The sequence below is a fragment of the Medicago truncatula genome, chromosome 7 (assembly GCF_003473485.1).
Source record: "Medicago truncatula cultivar Jemalong A17 chromosome 7, MtrunA17r5.0-ANR, whole genome shotgun sequence".
Classification (NCBI taxonomy): domain Eukaryota; kingdom Viridiplantae; phylum Streptophyta; class Magnoliopsida; order Fabales; family Fabaceae; genus Medicago; species Medicago truncatula.
Genome location: NC_053048.1, coordinates 50,672,615 through 50,694,730, shown reverse-complemented (window position 1 = coordinate 50,694,730; position 22,116 = coordinate 50,672,615). Strand labels below are relative to the sequence as shown.

The window sequence follows — 22,116 nt, the reverse complement described above, 5'->3', positions numbered from 1 at the left end:
CTTGTGGTTGTGAACCGGATTTTGTTAGGTTCACAATTATAAACTTTTGATGTTACCTATTGTTGGTTTTATTAAACTGAGATTATGGAAAACAAAGTTGTCTTGGTTGTTTTTTCATATTATATATGTAAGTATATTGAAATTTTCTTTGGATTAAAAATGAATGTTAAAATGTAAAATTATATTTATCATCATTAAGCAGCTTGAAATTGGCATTACACAATCTAACAGGGCAAAAACTGCTGAAACAATGGGTTTCCCTTTTGTTTTACTCGAGGGAAATGGTAAATTGGCATGTTAGACACAACTGTAATGCTATTCATGAGTGTGTTTTCTGGCTGATACAAAATTTTAATTGGTTGATTTGGTAATCGTGAATCCCTCTTGAGACAAACCTTCGCGGGATATAGCACTCCTCTTTACTTAATGTACAGTTAAGCACATCAAAATGGCTGACCACAACTCTTGTTGTGGGGATAAAAAGACACTGATATTTACAAGTAAAGCAAACACAGTCACTTCCATCTACTCTTGATCAGTTTTTATATTTTAGTGTTTAGGTAAATTCTCCTCTCAATGCAAAAGTAGCTCTTTGAATGGCTCTTGTAACCCTCCAGATCTCACGTTGAATTTCTGCTAGCCTTTCTCTTTCACTTGTGCCAGTTGACCTAGTCATAGAATCCGCAATACCAGGAAAAAAATCCAATTTCTCTGCGTCGTTGGGAGGCCCAAAAACCTATTAAACAGGATTATAAAACTCAGTTTAAGCATAATAATGGATTAGTAATTAGTATTTAGTAGCAAGCATACAAAGGAGACAAATTACTTAATGAAAAAGATAGAAAACAAATTGACGGTTTGGAAAATTGTAGCCTGAGTTTTGTTTCCAACAGAAAACTAGCATATTAAGAATCTCATATATCAAGTTTGGAAGATGCAACAAATAATGAACTATACTCTTGCACAATATAATTCACATTTTGCAGAATGTTTCTAACTTTGAAGATAGTAACTTTAAACAGGTAAAGAGTTTTCCAGTGTACAAATAAGTAAATAAACAAAACTCACAAGATGCTTGAACCACTGCTTTCCCTTAAGTCCATCTCCATCTAGGAAGCCTTTTTCAGCAAGCATTAATCTGTCATTCATAGCTCGTCTTTTCATATCCACAAATTGACCTGAAGTTTCTACCAATTTAAGTTCCTGCGGTTCAAAACAAAGACAAGTATAAGTATATGGGTAGATAGGGACATCATAGAATTTTAGAAGGTATTCTTACACGCGCTGCGGGTTATTTTTTCTTTACTTAACCTTTAATTCATCATCAACTTCTTTGGCAGCACACGCAAATTCTTGGATTGATGTTGTCAACGGATGCAGAGACATTTTATGGTCTAACATGTTACTCAATTTGTCCCGATACAACTGTCCAAAGCAGGGGAAGAATATAAAATTAAGGGAAATGATAAATATTGCGAGAAGCTGCTTCATGAAACTGTCGTGAACTGTTTGATTGGCCCGTCAAACAATGACTGACCATGTTTTCCATCAAAATTAGGAGTTGAAGAGTTCGCTTTTTTTACAGAAACAACTTTTCCAGTAAAATCGGGAGTTAAAGTGTTCTCTTTTTTTACAGATACAACACATCAGCTTTATGTATTTTCGCGAAGGTTTCTTCGCTATGTATGCCATTGCTGTAAAATTAATATATGAATATGAACGCATGTCTTATACTAGACTTCCGTTTTTCACTATTAAATAGCAACGCTAAATACAAATCAGTATCGATAATGTCATGGAATTGATGTAAATACAAATTTATTAGGGAGACAGTAACTAGAAAAAAGTTAATTAAATAAGAGGTGCATATAAATGCCTATACCCGTAACTCATTTGCGTATGATAGGTAATTGAAAGGAAGAATGGAATCATCGGCCAGGCGAAGGGCTAGAAGGCCCCAAATTCCAGTAACTGATACAACAAAGAACACAAAAATAAATCTTATAATTTCTGCACGGATTAAAAGTTTATCGAAAGAAAACCATTTTAAAAGCACAATAAAAAGAAAACCATTTTAAAAGCACAATAAGATGTTACTCGAGAAATCTTACCAGCAACATGACGCTGGAAGAATGGATCTGCATACTCTGCCATCCAGTTATAGGAATCGAAAGCAGTGTGATAGACAGGAAAATCTGGGGAGAAAGGAAAGAGATTATTGTATCACATGTTATATTTATTCTGATAGATTGTGGCATATATTGTGCTGCAAACATTTAATTTTGTATTAAAAAACACAAGACATGCTCAAAGAGTCTGAGGAGTGATCATTATAATATATATGGTTCCTAGATGATTTGATTCATAGGATTGGTTTTTTCCAATCATTCTACTCGCATTGAGGCTCAATTTTCAATAAATCAAACAGAATCCTCTAGTTCATATTGATGAAGTATGTACCTTTTCCATAATAAATATCAATGGATGGAACACCGGCATGTTGCACAAAAGGAGCAAAATCGGAATCAACTCTACCAAGCCTTTGAATCTGTAATCCAACAAAACTAAAACTGCTAAGTGATGAGAGTATGATAACAAAATTGAAGTCTGAACTCACTTTTAATAACATTTAAGTGTCTTTATCATAGACATGTCTGATATCGTCATATATGTACTATAAAAACAACACAACTGAATCGAGGGTTCGTGGTTTCTACGAAACGTCCCAACAATAATAATGTCAAAAACAAATGTGGCAGAAATGCATATTAATAAATGCAAACAAATACTTGAAAAGTAGTAGCAAATGTGTTACATTATTGCCTCCATTGGCAGCAGCCCATGACGCGTATACTGATACACCCTTAGAATCAGGATCCTTGACCTGAAATTAAATTAAAAGTGGTGTCGTGTTTAGAATTACTAAATTACCAAGAGCAAGCAAATGTGAATACATGTGTGTGCACATATAGAAATATTTGTATGTACGTTTGTTTACGAATTTATCAATGATAGTTACTTAAATACCTTTTTCGTGATCTCCAGAATAAGACTGTCTAGCTGAGGAGTTGAGCCAACAAAGAAACCAGGGCCTTGAACAGCACAGTCCACATTAAGGTATGCTACAGCTTTGGAACCCAGATTGATAAGGTTTTGTTCAACCCATTCAGTTGATCCTATCTTCATAAACAGATAAGATTGATTGAGAGAATATTTCAGGAAATGACACCATAAGGGAAATAAAGCAAACACATTTAATTGAATAATTATTATATTTGGCGATTGAAGAAAACAGAAGTGAGTTGTAGCGCCGCCACATTAAATGTTTGTCGTATTCTAATATTTTACGTCAGTGTCACGAGTTGTAGTGCCACCATAATCAATGTTTGTTGTATTCCAATGTGCCAACATAAACAAAAGGTTTGAGCCAGTTACAAATGTTGTTTGCTTCTCAAGAGATTCACTAGAACAGAAGCCATCTATCGCACCAGACCATGTGTTACTCTCCACCACTCGCATCAAACCTAGGTGATTCTAGGCAACTGAAGCTCAAATTTGGCGTTAGATATGATGATGGACCCATGTGGAAAAAAACAAACCCAGTGATTGGATTTTCAAAGAAAATGTGGGTTACACTTAAAACCACCTTATTGGAGAAGACAAATTAATGAAAAATGTTGTTAAAAAGGAAATACTGCCTACCATGCCAAATTCCTCGGCATCCCAACTGCAGAGAACGATTGTCCTCCTTGGCTTCCACCCTGAATGCAGTAGAATAGAGTATCGACGAGCAATGTCAAGTAGGGCAGCTGTCCCACTGCTTGGATCAACAGCACCATAAGTCCATGCATCTCTATGGTTCCCAAGAAGAACATGGCGATCAGGTTCTTCTGATCCTTTTATGACAGCAAAAACATTTTGAATGGTGGCCATTTTCTTTTCACCCTGAAAAACAGGAAAAAGAAATAGAAAACATGATTAAAATTACATGCAAAAACACTATTACAAGATTAAGCTTAACTGTTTTGTTCCTCTTTTTTAACACCACAATTCATTTCTATTGCTATCTACCAACAATAACAACCAGCTCTCTTTGACTTGGCGCAAACTGGTTTGGAATAATTTTGTTCCTCCTTCGAGGTCATTTAAATTCTGGAGGTTAGTGCATAATAAGATGCCAACGGATGAAAATCTTAGGAAACGAGGCTGCACAATTGTTTTGATTTGTTGTTTCTGTCATCAACATGAAGAAACCTCCAGTCATATTTTCTTCAGCTGCCCAGAAACTAGTAAAATATTTTTTATGATTGAATATTAATTCATCCCATAGTGAAATATTTCACACTTCAATTCCATTTTATCCATCCAATTTTGCACAATCCAAAAAATGAAACCTAGTACCATTCCACCCCTATTTCAACTTTTTCCTTCAATTATTTTAAATACGTCTTCAAATTTAACCATACATAAAATGTACTAGTAAAAAAGTAAAAGACACTTATTAGAGCTCTATTTGGATAAACAACTTAATTGATCATTTATCACATTAGTGCTTATGTATAAGCAATTTCTTCTATAGCAAAAGATAATATAAAGTCAAACAAATTTCGTAAAAATTATAATATGTCTGAATAAGCTATCCTAAAGAGCTTATCAAAGTAAGTTGAAAACAACTTATGTCAACCCAAACGCTTGTAAAAAAAAAAAAAAAAAATTGATAATTCAACCCAAAGAGGTAGTAAGTCAAGTCAAGGTTGAATTGACAAAAGAATAAAAGCATAATATGACATAACATAGCAACAAAAGGTTGGTGAAATGGGTACAAAGTACTAACCAAGTAGGTAAAATTGAGCATAGTGGGACCAGGACCAACATGGTTAATACCCTTAGCTCTGAGGGTAGTCCTCCATTCTAAGGGAAGTGGAGTAACACCAAGTGAAGACAAAACAGCATCAGCAACATGAGCAGAGAGTGGCATAGATGGAATTTTAGGGAACCTTTTCAAAACTTCATTATCATCCAAACTCAACTTCTCACTACCTTCAACACTACCCCAACCAGGACTAAGTGGGTCCCCTACACCTTTCATCACGTGACCTCTCTCAAACCCATTACGCCACGTGTCATTCTCATCATTATAAACTAGAACCGCTACAGCACCGTTTTCCTCAGCCTTTTCAACCACCGTGTTCCTCCCTAAACCACCACCTTTTCTTACTATCACTATACATCCCTTAATGCTTACGCCAACTGCACGGTAGTCTCTATCTCTTCCGTAGTTCACAAACACCGCCTTAGCATAAACTGAACCGGATGGTGAATAAGCATGGTAGGCATGAACCATGTCTGAACCAGATGAACCCGGTTCGGTTAATCCAAGGTTGGAAGATGAACCATCGTTAAAGTGCATGGAGAGTGAAGAGTGTAATGGATAAGAGAGAAGAACGTTGTAAGATGTTGTGTGGGTTTTAAGGTTTAAGGAAATGAAGTGGTTGAGAACAAAGTTAGCGGTGTCGGAGTTGGGTTTAGTTCCGGCGAGGTGAGGGTGCATGGTGAGGGTGCGGAGGTAGGAGGAGATGGTGGAGTTGGAAGAAGATGAGAGGAAGAGGTTTTGGAAGGTGGAGGTGTTGTTTGAATGTGGGGGTGTGTGTGGGAAATGGAAGGCGTAGAAACCAAGAATGCATAGGATTAAGAATACTACCATTGTTGTTAAAGGTGATGGTTTTGTTGTTAAGAGATTGTTGGGTTTTGTTGTCATTTTGTCTTGTGTTTTTGGGTAGTTGCAGGAGGAGGGAGGAGAAGAGGAACAAGAAGATGAAGAGAGTGATGCGTTTTTTGTTTTCAATGGTGAAGTTAATTAACTTAATGATCTTTTTATTAGCTTGGAGGAGAGTGATGCTTGTTGTTGTTGTTGTTGTGCGTTATGAGTAGGAAAGAAAAGATGAAGCATTTTCTTTTGGCAATTACCCTCAAAATTGTAAGTTTCATCGATTCGATTACCCCTTTGAAATTAACAAAACTTTAATTACCTTCTGAAATTTCACAACGTTAATCAATTTACCCCTTTCGTGTCAAATTTTTCTGTTAGTGAATACGACGTTTTGCAAATACTCCCCTGAAGTTTTGCACTTATGTGCAAAATGCCACCCAAACTTAAAAATTTATATTATTTTTTTCTTAAAGACAAACAATTAACGATTAAATATTAAAGCTAACTATTAATTTTGGAGTTTGGAAAAACTACATGCATATATACATCAAAAGAAGGGAAAAATGTGTATTTTTAAAGTGACAATAATGGTTATTTCTAATAGACAAATTATTATTTTTAGGGGTTTATAGACAAATTAATAATCAGTTTTAAATTTATATTTTCTCCTTCACCATCTTAGTCTTTTAACTCCTCCAACTCCTTCAACAATTTGCTCAAACTATTTAAACTACACAACCCCCTAATATTTTCATATGATTTGTTCTTGTTTACACACTTTATAGAAAACTTCATTCTAACTTCTTGATTGTGTTTCAGGCAGGGACAATCATTCATCGTATACAATCTAGCTCACACCACAATATTATCAGACTGACATATCATATATAGCATATTAAATAATATTTATGTAAAAAAAAAACACAAATCATTAGCAAATGAAATATGTGATCGGTATGTATAGAGGAACACTTATTGAAAAATGTCAAACACTTAGACATATATTTCTTTACCTTTGAAATTAATCCACAAATCATCTCATTATTGTCACTTTAAAAAATACACATTTCCCCCATTTTAAAGTTTATTTTGATGTATATATGCATGTAGTTTTCCCAAATTTCAAAATTAATAGTAGTTAGTTTTAATATTTAACTATTAATTGTTTGTTTTTAAGAAAAAAATAATATAAATTTTTAAGTTTGGGGGGCATTTTGCACATAAGTGCAAAACTTCAGGGGTATTTGCAAAATGTCATGTTCACTAACAGAAAAATTTGACAGAGAGGGTAAATTGGTTAACGTTGTGAAATTTTAGGGGGATAATTGAAGTTTTGTTAATTTCAGGTGGGTAATTGACGAAACTTACAATTTCAGAGGATAATTGGCAATTTTACTCATTTTTTACTTTATGTTAAGACAAAAACTTAGCTGTTTTAACTATTGGGAAATGTTGCCCAGGGCATTGGTGAAGGTCTTTAAATGGTAATTTATCATAAAAACATATGTAATCAGTGCATCGAAAATCAAAATCTTTGATTTTTTTATAAAATTATTTCTTCATTTAAAATCTTTAAAGAATACTCGTTAACAAAACCCTTCAATATTTTATAGGACTGCATACCTCTTCTCTCCATTTGGAAAACTTACATTATAAAACAGTAGTATATTTTATTATTTTTATTTTAATTTATTATAATATAAAGATAAAAAAATAATTAATATGTTAAAGATAAAAATATTGATTTTTTACGAGTATTGTATGGCCGGCCATATGGGATGAATAGTAATCAGTGCATCTTGGATTGTTCATACTTGATCTCATTCATCCAATCTCATGCACGGTGGAGGAGGTTTGATGATTGAGTCGCCAGAACAATCCAAGATATCATCAACTCATGTCACTACTCACATGAAAATCTTGTTGCTTATCAATCGCAAATCTTTTAAAGATACTAAGAATAACCCACAACTTTTGTGTTGTGGCTATAAATCAACAAAAAAAGGTAACCGACGTGAAAACTTATTTTGGCTTTTTCTTTTCTCAATTCTTTTTTCTTATCATCATAAATTTAAAATTTATGTTTGTCTGGTATGATAAAGAATGAGAATCAATGTTTTCTTTCTCTTTCACAGATGGAACCATGCCAAAAGTAGAGTGGATGTCTACGCCTTTATGAGTGGGAAAACCATTAGCTCTTGAGAGCATCCATTATGTCTCCCCCACAAAAATATGATAGTACTAAATCATCATGCAATGCTTAACCATAAATATGCAATCATTATAATGTGTTTTTTCATTTTTGCAAGACAACTTGGGATCTGAATGAATTGGATGCAAAACATGGTCGGTACATTTAAGGGTATCCGATTAAGATCAATCCATTTAAATTTCTTAATGGAACAGTCACATATACATCAATGAGTAAACCACCAATTTGAACCAAGTCTTTGTAAGCCACTTTCAAATTAGTCTGACTCTATTAATATTTTAAAATAGTCTGCAGTTTTATCAAAGAAAAAAGTTCAATTTTGACCTCTAACATTTTGTCATGCGACGAGAGACTTAGTTAATTTTATTTTTTTTGACAAAGACATGGGCCATTTTAAAATATTGTCAAAAGATTATCGATTATATCCACGCATCAATTGTAGGATTGTAAGTAGTTTTGGCCGTATGCAATTTGGAACTTAGTAGAGACCACATAGTTCCTTTAGGATTCTCCAAATCCAAACACAACTTTCCGCGTGGGGTTCTATGTTTTTTTCAGCTTATAATGAAGATAATTTTCATTTGCTACGTGTTCTCATATTGGGTAAGGAGTACTATCTTATCCACGAATGGAGTGGATAGCAGAATTACTGAATTACAAAGATTGATGAACATGTACTACTATACAACAATAATAATGAAACAGTTGAAGAAAAGGACTCCATGGCGTTATGTGAGGACAACTTTAGTAGATAAAGATTCACCGATTCAGTTAGGATCATTGCAAGGGACATGCTTTACGGGTGTGTCCAAGTTTAGTATTGATGTGATGTCCCACACATGATAAAAGCAATCTGGCGGCGATTACTGTGTCAGACCAAATCATCTTGGTCCTGTAAAGCAAGTTTCACAGCCTAAAGAAGTTAAATAGTAAATGAGACTTGGATTTGCTACAGTAAGTACTTCCATCATACAATTTTCAATCTCAACTTCGTGTGACGGCGAAATCACAGTGGTACCATGATTTTGTTGAAGTTTCAAAGTATAGTTTTTGTCAAAGTTGTGGTGGTCAGATGTAATTATGAAGAAAAAAAAATGGTGCATATAAATTTGAAGGTAAATTCTCTGATGATCTTTTAAAAAATGTAAATAGGAACAGAACTTGCTTAAGCATTCTGAATTATAAAATAAGCCACTTTCATTAACTGACACTTATTTATGATACATAAAATCACTGTTTGAGTTGTATAAAAGCTTAAACAGGAGTAAATAAATGTATCTCTACAATATATGCATCAAATTCCAACAATTGTGTTGTAAGTTCCATAAACAGCAAAAAATAATCCACTGATTAACACAATATAATCAAGGACCTTTTGCCAGAGGCATAGAGAAGAGCCAAATAATTTTAGGTGAAATGTGGCTGGCAAAACAAAAGAAAGCATTGCACACAAGGTACTCCCCACAAATGAGGCAAATACACCAAATTCTGGCACAAATGAAGCTATGACAGCCAGCACAACCACCACAATAGCACGACTGATGTATACTGTAATTTTTCCTAGTCTTATTGAATCATTATTGTTTCTGCGTATGATTTTGAGTTTTCCTTCTACAATCTCATTAATTGGGTGTAACATGATTGGGAATGTGAACATAAGCCCCAGGCACAATCCTACCTGTCATCATCATATAAAATGCTAGAAGTTAAACATTGACCAATAGGAAATATAACGAAATTTTGAAGAAAAACAACGAAATATTATGAACTCCTAGCAATGGAAGCTTTCTCATGCACTTTATAACTGTAATCCCTAAAATTGGAGATGTTAATATGTAAAGTTGTTTGTTGTAGACATGTCTAAGGACAAATTTCCAATGCACATGATTGGTTTGTCGTAGACATGTCTAAGGATAAATTTGCAATGCACATAATATGTGCTATCCAAAGGAAGACATACGCAACTAAATATGCTACACTTAGAGTTAGAATGTGTTAGTTTATGTATAGAACGTGCTTGTAAGCATGTTGGACTCAACGCCACTGCAAGTTTTTGTGTCCAAGATGTGACCGCATAGACAAACAGACACTCGGTGGACAGAATTTAGGAAGAATGATTTCATGTAAAACAGATTAACTGACAGGACACCAATTGACACATACAACCCAAAAGTGAAGACCATATAGTTATAGCAACCAAATACCATCATCAGCTTCAAGCACTAGGTAGGTACCAGCAGTATACTCAAATAACATGGATTGAACAAACAGCATGAGAAGAGGTTCAATCAGATTCAAGAATGCAATGTCATTGTCAATTCTATTCTATGTAACTGATAATTGCTTTGTATTTAGAGAATGATCAAAGCAATAATGTGAAAGAAAAAATATACATGGCATCTCAAAATATGAATGTCATTACCTGTACGGAAAGAGATGACCAGCTCCTAGGGAGATTAAGGGTCACAATGTCTCTAGTTTCTTCACCAAAAGCCATGTAACCACATAACCCAAAAAGAATGTATACGAGTGTTATCCCGCTAAAAGTCTGAGCCAGCAATTTTGGGAATTTAGCTTTATCCTTCATAGAATTCTCTAGGGCAAGTGTCATTCCAAACCCCTCAAAACAAAAAACAGCCATGCCTGCTGCAAATGGCAACCCCCCAATGTTTGACGTGATTGCCGTCCTTTCTCTAAACGAAAACCCATCCTCTAAGGCCACTTGTACATCTTCCTTCACTACAATTCCCATAGCTAGGACATTGCACACATCAGCAAAAATGCTAAATGGTGCTAAAGCTGATAAGCTGCCTATCCATGACATCCCAATTTCAACTGGTACTAGCATAAATATGTAGGAGGCAAGTGAGGGTCCATATTTTTGGAAAACAGAATCAAGGTTTTGCCCAATAAATACCAAATACGCAATAGCTCCTGCACATTGTGCTACCACAATTATAAATTCTGTCAGATACCGACCCAATATTCCATAGCATCTATAACCCAGGTCTCCATACGATCTTGATTCCACTAATGGTTCTTCTGATGCCAACTTATCTCTGCACCAAACCTGTATCAATGTAATATAAAAATCAAACCATGCAATGACAACTCAGGAACCGAATTCCCTGCATATAATGAAACACAGTGTTACATGCATTAATTGATCTCATCCATCGATTTCACATCGGTCGACTTACATTACACGTTGACTATTGTTTTGCAATCGACGGCCAAGATCAATAAATGCATCACGCATAATAATAGCAGGAACTGCAAAATTAAATATTATTACTTTAAATTGGTTCCTTTTAGTAATGGAATAATCTAATATAAGTTGGACCAAGTCAGTGAAGTAAACAAAACATACCCCAATAAAAAAGAATAGTAGCAAAAAATAAAAAGGACATAAATTAGATAGAATTATAACATTGTTAAAGTAGTGGAATAAAACAATTATTAGTTATGATCTCTTTCTCAAAACAATTAAAAAAAATCAGATTTGTTTCTGAGGTACAAAGTTCTTAATTGTCAGTGAAAGCACAAAGATTCCAAAGCTATCTGAGCTATAGCCAATAGATTCAAACCTAAGTGAATCAAATTCTATGTTCATTTTTTTAATCAGCAGAAAAAGATTATGCATAAAAATTAAAATTTTCAAAAGCAAAATAGAGAGAAAAAGCAAAGATGACCCACAAGTAGAAGCATGCAATAATAGGTAGAAATGCCAACGATAGCAACACCAAGCGAACCAGCAACCCAACCGGCGATCCGAAAAGCAAAGGGTAAACCCAAAACACCAGTTCCAACTACAGTAACGATGATATTCCCTAAAGTTTGAAGCTTTGAAGCTCTTTTGGAAGATAACAAAGGGGTTTCGTGATCCATTTTTTTGTCGAAATATTGATACTAACACGCAATTGGGGTATCCAAATTTATGAAAAATTGGGAATTTAAGTAAAATTAGGGTTCATCGCCATGTTATAGATTCAGAAGCACGTGTGTTTCCGATTTGAGAAAGTTGAAAATGAATGGATTTGTAACCAAAAGGAAATGATTATGCGTAAAGAAAAAAATTGAATGATTAGTGTGAAAATGATTTGAGAAATTACCGTGAAGAGAATGAAGACGGAGAGTTATGAAGGTGAATGCATGTGGATGATCCAGCGCCAGCGCTTATTTCCTGTACGGTAAACAACCACCCAAATTCAACGCGTTAATTAGTTACCAGAAAACGACGATTTTTTTCCAAAACCGGAATCATCATTAGTCATTACAGCAAGAAGAGACTAATTGCCTTATCTTTTTTTTCTCTTTTTTTGTCAAGTATGTAAGCTAGAAATTCTAAATCTGTCATTAGTAAGTTGGTGTTTTCCAAATTCCAGTTCATATATTACGTCATCGTCAACTCAGTTAAGTTGGTTTCTTTAGGATTAGTTTCGGAGTTTGGAAGGGCGGGGAGGGGAGGATTTTCGAAAAAAGAGATGAGTAAGTGGAAGAAATAAAAAATATTGAGAGGAGAGTTCATTTTTTACTTATAATAAAAAATCTACCTCATTTGGAGAAACTCAAAAATTATATTGGGGAGGGTTTATATGAATTTTTCAAATTCAATCTATGTTGTTATAATATTCTTAAAATTAAAAATATATTAATCATAAGTAGTAGTTTATCATTCTCTAAAAAAATGTTCTTTCAAAAAAATTGAATTTTTTGTCCATTTTTCTATATATTTTCAACCCCCCAAAGCCCTCCCCTCCCCTCCAAACTCCCAATCAAAGCTTTAGTATATGTTTGTTTTGGCTTTTCAACAACAAGAATTACTTCTATAAACCTCAAAAGTGAAAATTGAATTTTCAATGTTGTTTGTTTTAGCTTTTCAGAATTCATTCTATCCTCCAAAAGCAATTTTTCTTAAAGCTACAATTTCTAACCTTTGACTTTCCTAGAATCAATTCTACATTAAATTTTATATTTTGATTATTACAACCTATTATTTTCCTTTATTGCCTTTTATAATTCTCCTTCTTTTTGCTTTGTAATTAATTTGATGAACCAAATTTAATCAGAAAATTTAACGAACCAAATTAGCCCCCAAAAATGTTTATGGTCACGAGTTATCAAGTTTTGGATTTTCCTTTGCAGTGTCCCTATTCAGATTTACTGTCTTTTTTCGTTTACCTTTCTTTTATGCTATATTTTTATCATTTTTGACAACTAACTCTAGTATTATTAACTTAAATATATTTATCAAAAAATATAAAATTTATGTACAAATATTTTGTAAAAGAAATTAGATTAATGATCATATTTATTATGTTTTAAATAATATAAATACATTTAGTATCGATCTACATATACACTCAACTATGTACATTTACTTGAATTTAGCTATGTCCATTTTAGTAATTATACATTCAAAAGCAATTTTGATAAAAACTATCCAAATAATATTCAGTTTGTTTAAACAATTCTGCATTATTGTATCCAAACATAAATTAATTATGTCATAATCAATTTTATCAAAATCAATTATCTCAGAATCAATTATATCCAAAGCTGAACTAAACACACACTTAATGTCTTTCTTTTTAACCAAATATTTTAATTTTTTTTGGTACAATTTTTTGACCAAATGTAATGTTTTGATTTTTTAAAAATGGAAGTTAATGTACTTTTTATTTTTGACAAACTTTTTTTTTTTAGGGATTTTTGACAAACTTGTATTTTATACTTCTATGAAAGAATATATTTATAGATATCTAATGAATCATATTTTACTGCAGAGATGCTTATCTAAAAATATATTTTACAATATAGATATTTATTTAGAGAAGTATATTTTAATATAATAAAATAACTTCATGATTTATTTATTTTTTTAATGAAAGAGGCCTTGCATTAATTAGAAAGAAAAGTGAACACACTTACTTGTAAGAGGATCATACAACAAATAAAACTGAACAAACTTATTTATTTTCGAGCATCATACAACAAAAGAAAATTTATAAGATCATACAACAAAAGAAAATGCATATAAACACACTTATTTTATTTTTTGACAAAATATGAACACACTTATTTGTTTCTCTTGAAAGAAAAAAAAAAATAGATATGGCTCAATCCACAACGTGAAGCATGGCGCACATACTTCCTTAAGCAGCGGGGGAAAAGATGAGTGTTGGCAGGACAAGTTCTAAGACTTTTGATACTTTTGGTTGAATCAATACAATTGTGTATTTTTTAATTTATTCAAATGTTTATCTTCCTACATTTTTGTTTTGCAAAAAAGATTTATTCATAAACAAGATTTTCTAAAAAAAATTACCAAGTACTAAATAAAAACAATAATATGTGTCCTTAAAAAATGGGTGCATGAGCGACGCCCATTCAGCCTGTGCTTAAGGTCACCCCTGAGTATAGATGTTATGACCTTCTTCTAACCATGTTGTAGATAAAAAGAGAGCCAATTACAAAATAAGGTTCTTAATGCAAAAATGACGCAACCATGGTGGTGACGGTTGAGACCACCACAAGTTGAGGCTATGTTAGTGCAAGAATGAGCACCAACACCATTAAAATAAGTTGAAGCTATTTTTTTTAAAATCCACTTGGGTTGGCCTGATGGTATTGACTTGGGACCTAGGAGCGTGGTCCTCCTCGAGATCTCAGGTTCGAATCTCTCCGGTATCAATTTGGGTGGACTAATTTAGCTTCTTCAAAAAAAAATATTCATTTTAAATTCAACAACAACAAATTGTGCTCAAATTTTGATTCAAATGACGAAATTGTTCTAGAGCATTTTGAATCTACTTAACTTGATTAATCACCATGTACCAAAGGTCACATATTACAAATCTCTATGTTGGAAAAATTTCAGAGTTGTTGTCTCTCCGGTCTCCACAAGAAGTTCACTGACACGACCAAGAGAAGCTTCCAGTACGACGGGGTAGACCAACATCAGATGCATACAAACCAAGCATACACTTCTCATTTGACTACAACAAGGTACTACATGTACTTTATATACATGTGTTTGGTTTAGTACCGCTTGTACTTGTTTCAGTTTCTTTTAATTATCAATAAAAGTTTCATTTGCTGTTAAAAAAATATACTACAACAAGGATTTAATAAACAATTAAGTTTCATTACTAGCAGGATTATCTTCTTTGTATTCCATGACAAGTGTCAAGTAAGATGCATATACAAAAATAATTTTACATTTATACTTTATGCAAATTAACTTACAACATTATTTTTTTAATAGACGAAATGATAATAGATATTAGAAACTCGTATACACAGGTGGAGAGTCGGAATTTAAATCTCAATTACGACATCTAGCCTAACAATTTCGGCAATTTAACGGACTGAGCTAGGAATTGCAGACACTTACAACGTTACTTAGTTAGTTGAGATAAGATGAAAAGGAAGAGCGAAATTATTTTAATCTTACTGTTTATTTAGCTTTTTTTTAGGAAAGGGGAAAGAGAGTTACTTCAGATTCAAAGATGGTTCCCTTCCAATGTCAGCATAATTTGGAGGGAGGGACACCTTTTTAAAAATCTAGATGCAGTGACACATTAAATGTCATAAGGTGTAAAAATCATATCATCAAAGTTTCTATCTCCTTGTCGTGAACCAAACAAAAATAGATATACTTTTTTTCTTTAAAAGGAAAAGAAAAGGAGAATCATTCCTCTATATTTCAACCAAACACAATATATCAGAGTGAACCTCCCTCACTCACTCATTTAGAATATTTGCTCATAATTCATGAATCATAAGTATATACAACTAATACAATAGTAGAAATCTATTCAAACACTATTTGAGACTCGAGCGCCATGATCAGAAGAGCATCCAAAAACCAGGTTTTACATTAGTACCATGTCCTGGGATGTGGTGTATATAATTTCAAATTTTCAATATCCTACAGACTCAGACTTCTACAAGGCCTCAAAGCAATATGGCTGGCAAACACAGTCCATGGCGTGGATTAGTTTCCTGCGAGGTCCCACCGCATTGGCACCCATATCCTTGAGTTTTTTCATGGTCAGATTCACCAGCTGATACTTACTGATAATCTTCCCTTGAAACATTCTCACAAACTGCTCCAGTCCAAGTGAAGCCAGCCACTTGTTCAACCCACCAGCTCTTTCAAGCTTCCTCTCGAGATTTGATGCTCTCAAACCTCGATCCAAAGTTGTAAAGTTGGAGAACCTTCTAGGTGCAAATAATGTTCTGGGCTGCTTAATAGTTTTTGATGTATTTGATACTCCAACTAACCTGTGGGGTTTAAAACTACTCACTTGATGTGGATTTTCCGATTCTATTCTTTGATCTACAAATGGTGGATTGGCTGAAGGTGATTTAGGTAATAGTGGAGGAGGAGCTCTTCTCACAGTATGAATCTTCTTTTGGACAGCCAATGAAACGGCCTTATCTTGTTCATTACTAGAAGGATTTTCGTTAGGTGTCTCCGTGGGAAGTTTCTGGAGGTTACCTGACATTACAAGAGGCATAGGATGAATGTGATTCACCTCTTCATTTTCTGTTGAGGATCTTTCAGATGCAGCAGGAACAAGAATTATCACTCTCTGCTTTTTAACTATAATCCAATCATCATCCTCTAGATGAAGTTTTTCTGGGCGCTTTTTATTTGTTTTTGCCATTATCGGAGAACCTGGTTGACGATATAACATTAACTCACTAACAGAACTCAAGGTTTCATTTGATATGAAAATAATTACATACAAAAACTCTATCCAAAACCTGCTTGAAATTAGAATTAAGATGAAGAAAATAATTACATATCAAGATGCAAGCAAACCAAGTTTATAATTTATATTGTTCAGAAATCAAATTGTGCAATTAGTAGCAAATATCATCTAAGAAACTAACAAGATTTATAATTGGCTCTAATATGTTGTGCTTTAGCACCCCATTGGGGAATATCGGTCCAAAGTGGCGTTTGAGGTGCGAGATCCCAGCGCTGACATAATTTGCGGTGGAATCACATCCAAATTTTGTAAGAAAAGAAAAAAGAAGAAAGGAAAACCTGGACGCGTTTCTAGCTTTGTTTCTGCCGGCCGACGAGAAACTCCGATCGCGTTTCCCCGGGAAGCTTTAGCTGAGTTACTCCGATCTATCCAACTTGTTTCTGATTCAACTTCAAAGACTGTAGCGGTTGTTGCTTTTTGTCTTTCGTCAATGATGATAATGGGCCTCAGCTTTGAGTAGTTTATTTGTTTTGGGAGGGTATAGGTATAATTGTGGGGTGTATTAAGTTAAATTCCATTGAGCTTCATATTGTTGTTATTTTTTCTCTTTTATAAACATATTTTGGATGGATTCTAGGGTGTGGTTATAATTAAGTCCCTCACCGGTGGACCATGAATAAAATAACGTTAGATTTAATTAATGGTTAGATTTTGTTAAAAATAAAAAATAGAACAACTTTACATTGGTACACACAATTACGTCCTTTTCCTTTTCTCTTCCCAGTTCCTTTCTAACCAAAATTCTGCACAAGATGGTTTCTGTCATAGATTATTCTAACCTCGACACACTAAAACATAATAATGATTTAAGCCTTAATAGAAGGTGTGCAATGGAAATATGGATGTGCACCATTTTTTATTTTTCTATTTTAATAAGCATTTATGCTTTCTCGAGTACGTTTCTCCTCACCATTTTTGGTTAAGCAAATTTAAGTAACAATTTGTTACACGTATGGTCCCCTCTCTACAAAATTGATTCATGACTCCCTTGATTATATTCAAATTCAATGCATAAAATAATTTGATAATTTAAAAATAAACCCTTCATCTTCATAATTTCAATGAGAATAATGAAACATGAATGATTTTTAAATCGAAAATGAAAGATGAAGATGGGAGACAAGAGATAAAAAGATATAGTGCATATAGTGTACAATAGAATCTATACTCTTGATTGATCTAATAACTCTTAATTATAGTTTATGGTGGTTCATCGATGATGGACTTAATTGAGCAAATATTTTGTAGTTTTCTTGATCAAATAATTATAAGTAGTGTTATCTATATGATAAAAATGTAGGTGAACTATGTAATGGGGACTCGCTAGGATCAGGTAAAGCCTCAAACTCAGAGCTCACAATAACCATAAGATCCTCAAACTCATGTTCTTAAATTCTTTTTTGTTTTGTGAGCATAGTATTCATTTTTATTTTTTTAGATTAACCTGGTATTCTTTGTATGGTACTGAAAACACTAAATTTTTTAGGTGGGTGGAGACTGTAACACCTCAGATTTTGATCCAAGGCATTACGCTTAATTTAATTTTTCATTTTGGAAAAACACTACTATTTTCCTAAAAATCATTTAAGTACATGATAGAAAACTCACAAGACAAACCACTTACACGGGAACTATAATAAGTTATAAATTTCACCATGGGGTTCTTGCACCATTTACACAGGAATTATAATAAGTTATAATGTTTCATGAACACCCTTTTTTCCATACACACATTCTCCATACTATAAAAGTTATAAATTTCATGGATAAGTTCTTGCACCCAAAAAAAAAGTTCTAAATAAGTTCTTGCACCAATTCTGCTGGGCTAACAATTGCATTTTATGACATTCCTTATATTATTCTTGTTCTATATCGAGTTATGAAATTAATTTTAAGTTTTTTAATGTGCTATGTGATTACTTGTAGTGGATTGAATGAAAACGGTTGTTTGAAGGCAAGTTTCACTAATGTGAAGAAAAAATTGATAAGTTTATCTATAAACTGGATGATAATTCATACGCACTACACGACACCATGGGGCACCACGACACAGGATTGTAAACTAAAACTATGAAAGTTATAATTTTCTTGGATTCTTGCACCAATTCACTTGGGATAACAAATTAAATATTTTCCTAAAACTCATTTAAGTACATGAGAGAAAACTCATAAGACAAACAACTTACACGGGAACTATATTCAATGAAATACTTCCTAGCCACCACATTCACAATAGAAATCATTGGGAGAGAAAAAATCTTCATTTTTTTTTTTTGGCCTTTTCTTGCAAAGTCCACACTATCCTAGCATTTTAGGCTTTTGCAACCCCCTTTGTGTCCCATAAAACTACTTCAACTACAAACTGTTTATAACCAGACATGTCTTGCCAGCATTTCAACACACGAGTAGGATGAGGACCCCAATTTTCCTCATCCACTGACAACTGAAGCGGGCAATGATCGGAAACCCCACAAAGAAGACCAATCTGAAGACTATTAGGCCATCTTAAGCACCACTCCTCCGATAGCAAAAATCTGTCAATCCTATTCATAGATACGCCATCGCCCTTAAACCACGTGAACCTCAGACCGCATAACGGTAAATCAATTAGCATATTTTCTTCAATAAAATTATTAAAAGGCGCAAAATTCGTTGCGTCACCCCCACGCCGAGTTGACCTTCTTTCTTCCACCCTGCGCACCGCATTGAAATCCCCGCGCGCACACACCTTCTTCCCTCTCCACCGAAGTAACCGAGTCTACAAGGAAACCCACAAATCATGTTTAGCTCGAATATCACAAGGAGCGTACACATTAAATAAAAAGAACTCCTCATCCATCGTGATAAACCTGCCGTGAATAATAATAAGTGTGTGATCCTGACTCACCTCCGACCACACCTCCCTCCATCTCTAATAATAATAATAGAGATGATGATGATGATGATTATTATTATTATTATTATTATTAAGTGATATAGTTCTAATCAAGATGAGTAATCCGTAAAAAAAAATTGGTATTAGAAATTTGTATTAGTTAAAAAAATACAAAATATAAATTGGTATTAGAAATTTGTACCAATTAAAAAAAATTGGTATTAGAAATTTTTATTAATTAGGAAGTTGCGATTTTGGCACCCTAACAAAATAAAATACAATTCAGCTCTTTAAGTATTTCCCCTTTTGCAGTTTTGGCCCAAATCAATTTTGACCGAGTCAATGCTGACGTGGACGCCACATGTGTAATTTTTTTATTTTTTAATTAAAAAATAAAGTAATAATTTTTTATTATTTTTTAATAATTACGGGGTCAAAATCGTAACTTCCTGATACTTGGGGGTCAAAAACCAAAAAAATAAAAATAATATTGTTATCCTTATCTCACAAGTTCTTTATGCTAAAAATTATTAAAATTAATATCCTTCAAATTATTTTTATAATTACAATTCAATCAAAACCCAATTTCATCCCCGTATGCGCTCCAAGCAAAACACCACAACATACATCATCTCTTTTTTGCACCTAAAATGTTGGTGTAAGAGGTCAGCTTCCATAAACCACAATCCATACAAATTAGACCAAAGATACGATACAATATTATAAAATAAATTATACAGGACATAAGCGACTAAAAAGAGCGAAATACAAAAAAAATAAAAAATCATCATTCTTATTTTAGTTCTTAAGCAATGTTATGCATGCTACTAAAAAAACTAAATAGTCCAAATATAACCCGCCATTAAGATGCAAAATATTTAACTGCTAAACATAATTATTTAACCGTCACACAAGCAAACATAATTTATTTAAGAGTAGTGATATTTGAACAACCATTTCATACAACTTTTTTCTCTCTCTTTTCATTGAATAAAAACAATGGAGAGAGAAAAAGGAAGAGAGAGAATAAGAGGATAATGTGAATATGAGAGAGAAATATCATTTCTCTTTATTTAACCGCCACACATGCAAACATAATTTATTTAATCCACCACTAAGACACACATAATTATTTAACCGTCACACGGGCAAACATAAATTATTTAATCTGTCATTAAGACAAACATAATTTATTTAACCTTTACACAAGCAAACATAATTTTTTTAATCCGCCACTAAGGCACAAATAATTGTTTAACCGCCACACATGCAAACATAATTTATTTAACCCATTAGCTAATAAAATAGTATACTCCATGAGAGCAATATAATTGTACTTACCTATCAACTATATATAGGCAATGGAATTAGTAGTTTTGCTCATATATGATATATGGATCCTACAGCTAGTACGTCCATGCATGCATGTAGCTGATAAGAAATGGAAGTCATAAAACTTATGCACTAGAATGCAACTACATCTAAATTAGAACTTATATATCATCTAATTAGTAAATAAGTCCTTGACAACAGTCAAACACAACAAAGGAAATTAAAGTTTTATTTTGAGCACCAGGTATCATACACCAACATCGTATATAATTGAATTTTATCTCTCACAAAGATTCAAACTTTACTAAATAAAAGTATATTTGAATTTCTTTTCTCTTTAAACGGTTATGGATCATACTTTCTACTCTATAATATATAACCATTAGTTTAATATGTTAAGTATGGGGAAGTGCCCTTACCTGAGCGCTTTTCTGGCGGAACAACTCTAATAAAAGCATACCGGTCTTTACTCCATTAAAATCTATACTTGATTTTTCGTTGAACAAAGCAAAGAAAAGATTGTGTGGTGGATGATCCAAAGCCTTCACAAATATATGTTTCAACGTGGGATTTTTTTTTTTTTAACAAATTAAAATGGAATATATTACTCAAAAGTAAGTGATTCATCCCGCACAAGGTGTGCTAAAGTGATGAATCATCTAATATCTGATACAACACCGTGGCACCTAATGAAGATGCCAACACCAAGAAAAATAAAACTCAAAACACATTACATGACACCCATACAAAGGAGTGGATGTCTCCACCAATCATGAAAACCAAAAGCTAAAGACACATAGTTCGAAGATAGCCAAAGGAAGGAATTTAACTTTACTTTTTCGACAATACGGAGAGGATCAATAACCGTATCTGTGAAAACTCAGTTGTTTCTCTCCTTCCAAATTGCCCAAACACAAGCAAGCCAAATAACCTTTAGATAAAAGTGAGTAGATCTAGGCAACCCCACCAATTGAATAAACTGAGAGTAGTGATCTTCAACGCGGGATATTAAAATAAATGACGGGATACAACGCGGGGTATTAAAATAAATGACGGGGCTGACTAAAGAAGTGACTTCCCTGCAAGTGCATGAGCTGGCTGCCGCATTTGCTTGCCGCCTAGTGAACTCAACTCGAGCTAGAGTCTGTGAAGTGAGTGGAGAAAAGGGATTGGCAAGCCAAAATGAGAATCTTTTTTTCTGACC

At 33.5% G+C, this 22,116-nt stretch overlaps 3 protein-coding genes across 4 annotated transcripts; all 3 read right to left on the bottom strand.

Annotated features, from left to right (window-relative positions):
- Nucleotides 1–242: 242 nt before the first annotated feature.
- On the bottom strand, nucleotides 243–5,926 carry LOC25499543 (probable glutamate carboxypeptidase AMP1). 2 transcript variants are annotated; one of them, XM_013594827.3, is made up of 10 exons: nucleotides 4,835–5,923; nucleotides 3,703–3,945; nucleotides 3,028–3,180; nucleotides 2,816–2,884; nucleotides 2,461–2,548; nucleotides 2,112–2,195; nucleotides 1,883–1,971; nucleotides 1,312–1,425; nucleotides 1,069–1,203; nucleotides 243–736 (listed from the first exon to the last, which is right to left on the bottom strand). In XM_013594827.3, the coding sequence occupies exons 1-10, from the start codon at nucleotides 5,756–5,758 to the stop codon at nucleotides 557–559; spliced, it is 2,079 nt and encodes a 692-aa protein (XP_013450281.1). In that variant the 5' UTR covers nucleotides 5,759–5,923; the 3' UTR covers nucleotides 243–556. The 2 variants fall into 2 exon arrangements, with proteins under 2 accessions (XP_013450281.1, XP_024626089.1); XM_024770321.2 differs by lacking the exon at nucleotides 243–736 and having other exon boundaries at nucleotides 1,067–1,203; nucleotides 1,280–1,425; nucleotides 4,835–5,926.
- A 3,171-nt stretch (nucleotides 5,927–9,097) lies between these two features.
- On the bottom strand, nucleotides 9,098–12,028 carry LOC25499542 (amino acid transporter ANT1). Its single transcript, XM_013594826.2, has 3 exons — nucleotides 11,619–12,028; nucleotides 10,345–10,992; nucleotides 9,098–9,600 (listed from the first exon to the last, which is right to left on the bottom strand). The coding sequence occupies exons 1-3, from the start codon at nucleotides 11,808–11,810 to the stop codon at nucleotides 9,217–9,219; spliced, it is 1,224 nt and encodes a 407-aa protein (XP_013450280.1). The 5' UTR covers nucleotides 11,811–12,028; the 3' UTR covers nucleotides 9,098–9,216.
- A 3,570-nt stretch (nucleotides 12,029–15,598) lies between these two features.
- On the bottom strand, nucleotides 15,599–17,206 carry LOC25499541 (uncharacterized). The gene is made up of 2 exons (XM_013594825.3): nucleotides 16,984–17,206; nucleotides 15,599–16,608 (listed from the first exon to the last, which is right to left on the bottom strand). Exon 2 carries the CDS (start codon nucleotides 16,595–16,597, stop codon nucleotides 15,872–15,874), a length of 726 nt encoding a protein of 241 aa, XP_013450279.1. The 5' UTR covers nucleotides 16,598–16,608; nucleotides 16,984–17,206; the 3' UTR covers nucleotides 15,599–15,871.
- Nucleotides 17,207–22,116: the final 4,910 nt, after the last annotated feature.

Coding starts and splice junctions, on each gene's coding strand:
- LOC25499543 (XM_013594827.3), bottom strand. CDS start 5,758: ATGACAACAAAACCCAACAATCTCTTAACAACAAAACCATCACCTTTA. Junction 3,181..3,702: donor ATGCCGAGGAATTTGGCATG/GTAGGCAGTATT, acceptor CTGTTTATGAAG/ATAGGATCAACTGAATGGGT. Junction 1,972..2,111: donor CTTCCAGCGTCATGTTGCTG/GTAAGATTTCTC, acceptor TTGTTGTATCAG/TTACTGGAATTTGGGGCCTT.
- LOC25499542 (XM_013594826.2), bottom strand. CDS start 11,810: ATGGATCACGAAACCCCTTTGTTATCTTCCAAAAGAGCTTCAAAGCTT. Junction 10,993..11,618: donor ATTATTGCATGCTTCTACTT/GTGGGTCATCTT, acceptor ACATTGATACAG/GTTTGGTGCAGAGATAAGTT. Junction 9,601..10,344: donor GGTCATCTCTTTCCGTACAG/GTAATGACATTC, acceptor TGATGATGACAG/GTAGGATTGTGCCTGGGGCT.
- LOC25499541 (XM_013594825.3), bottom strand. CDS start 16,597: ATGGCAAAAACAAATAAAAAGCGCCCAGAAAAACTTCATCTAGAGGAT.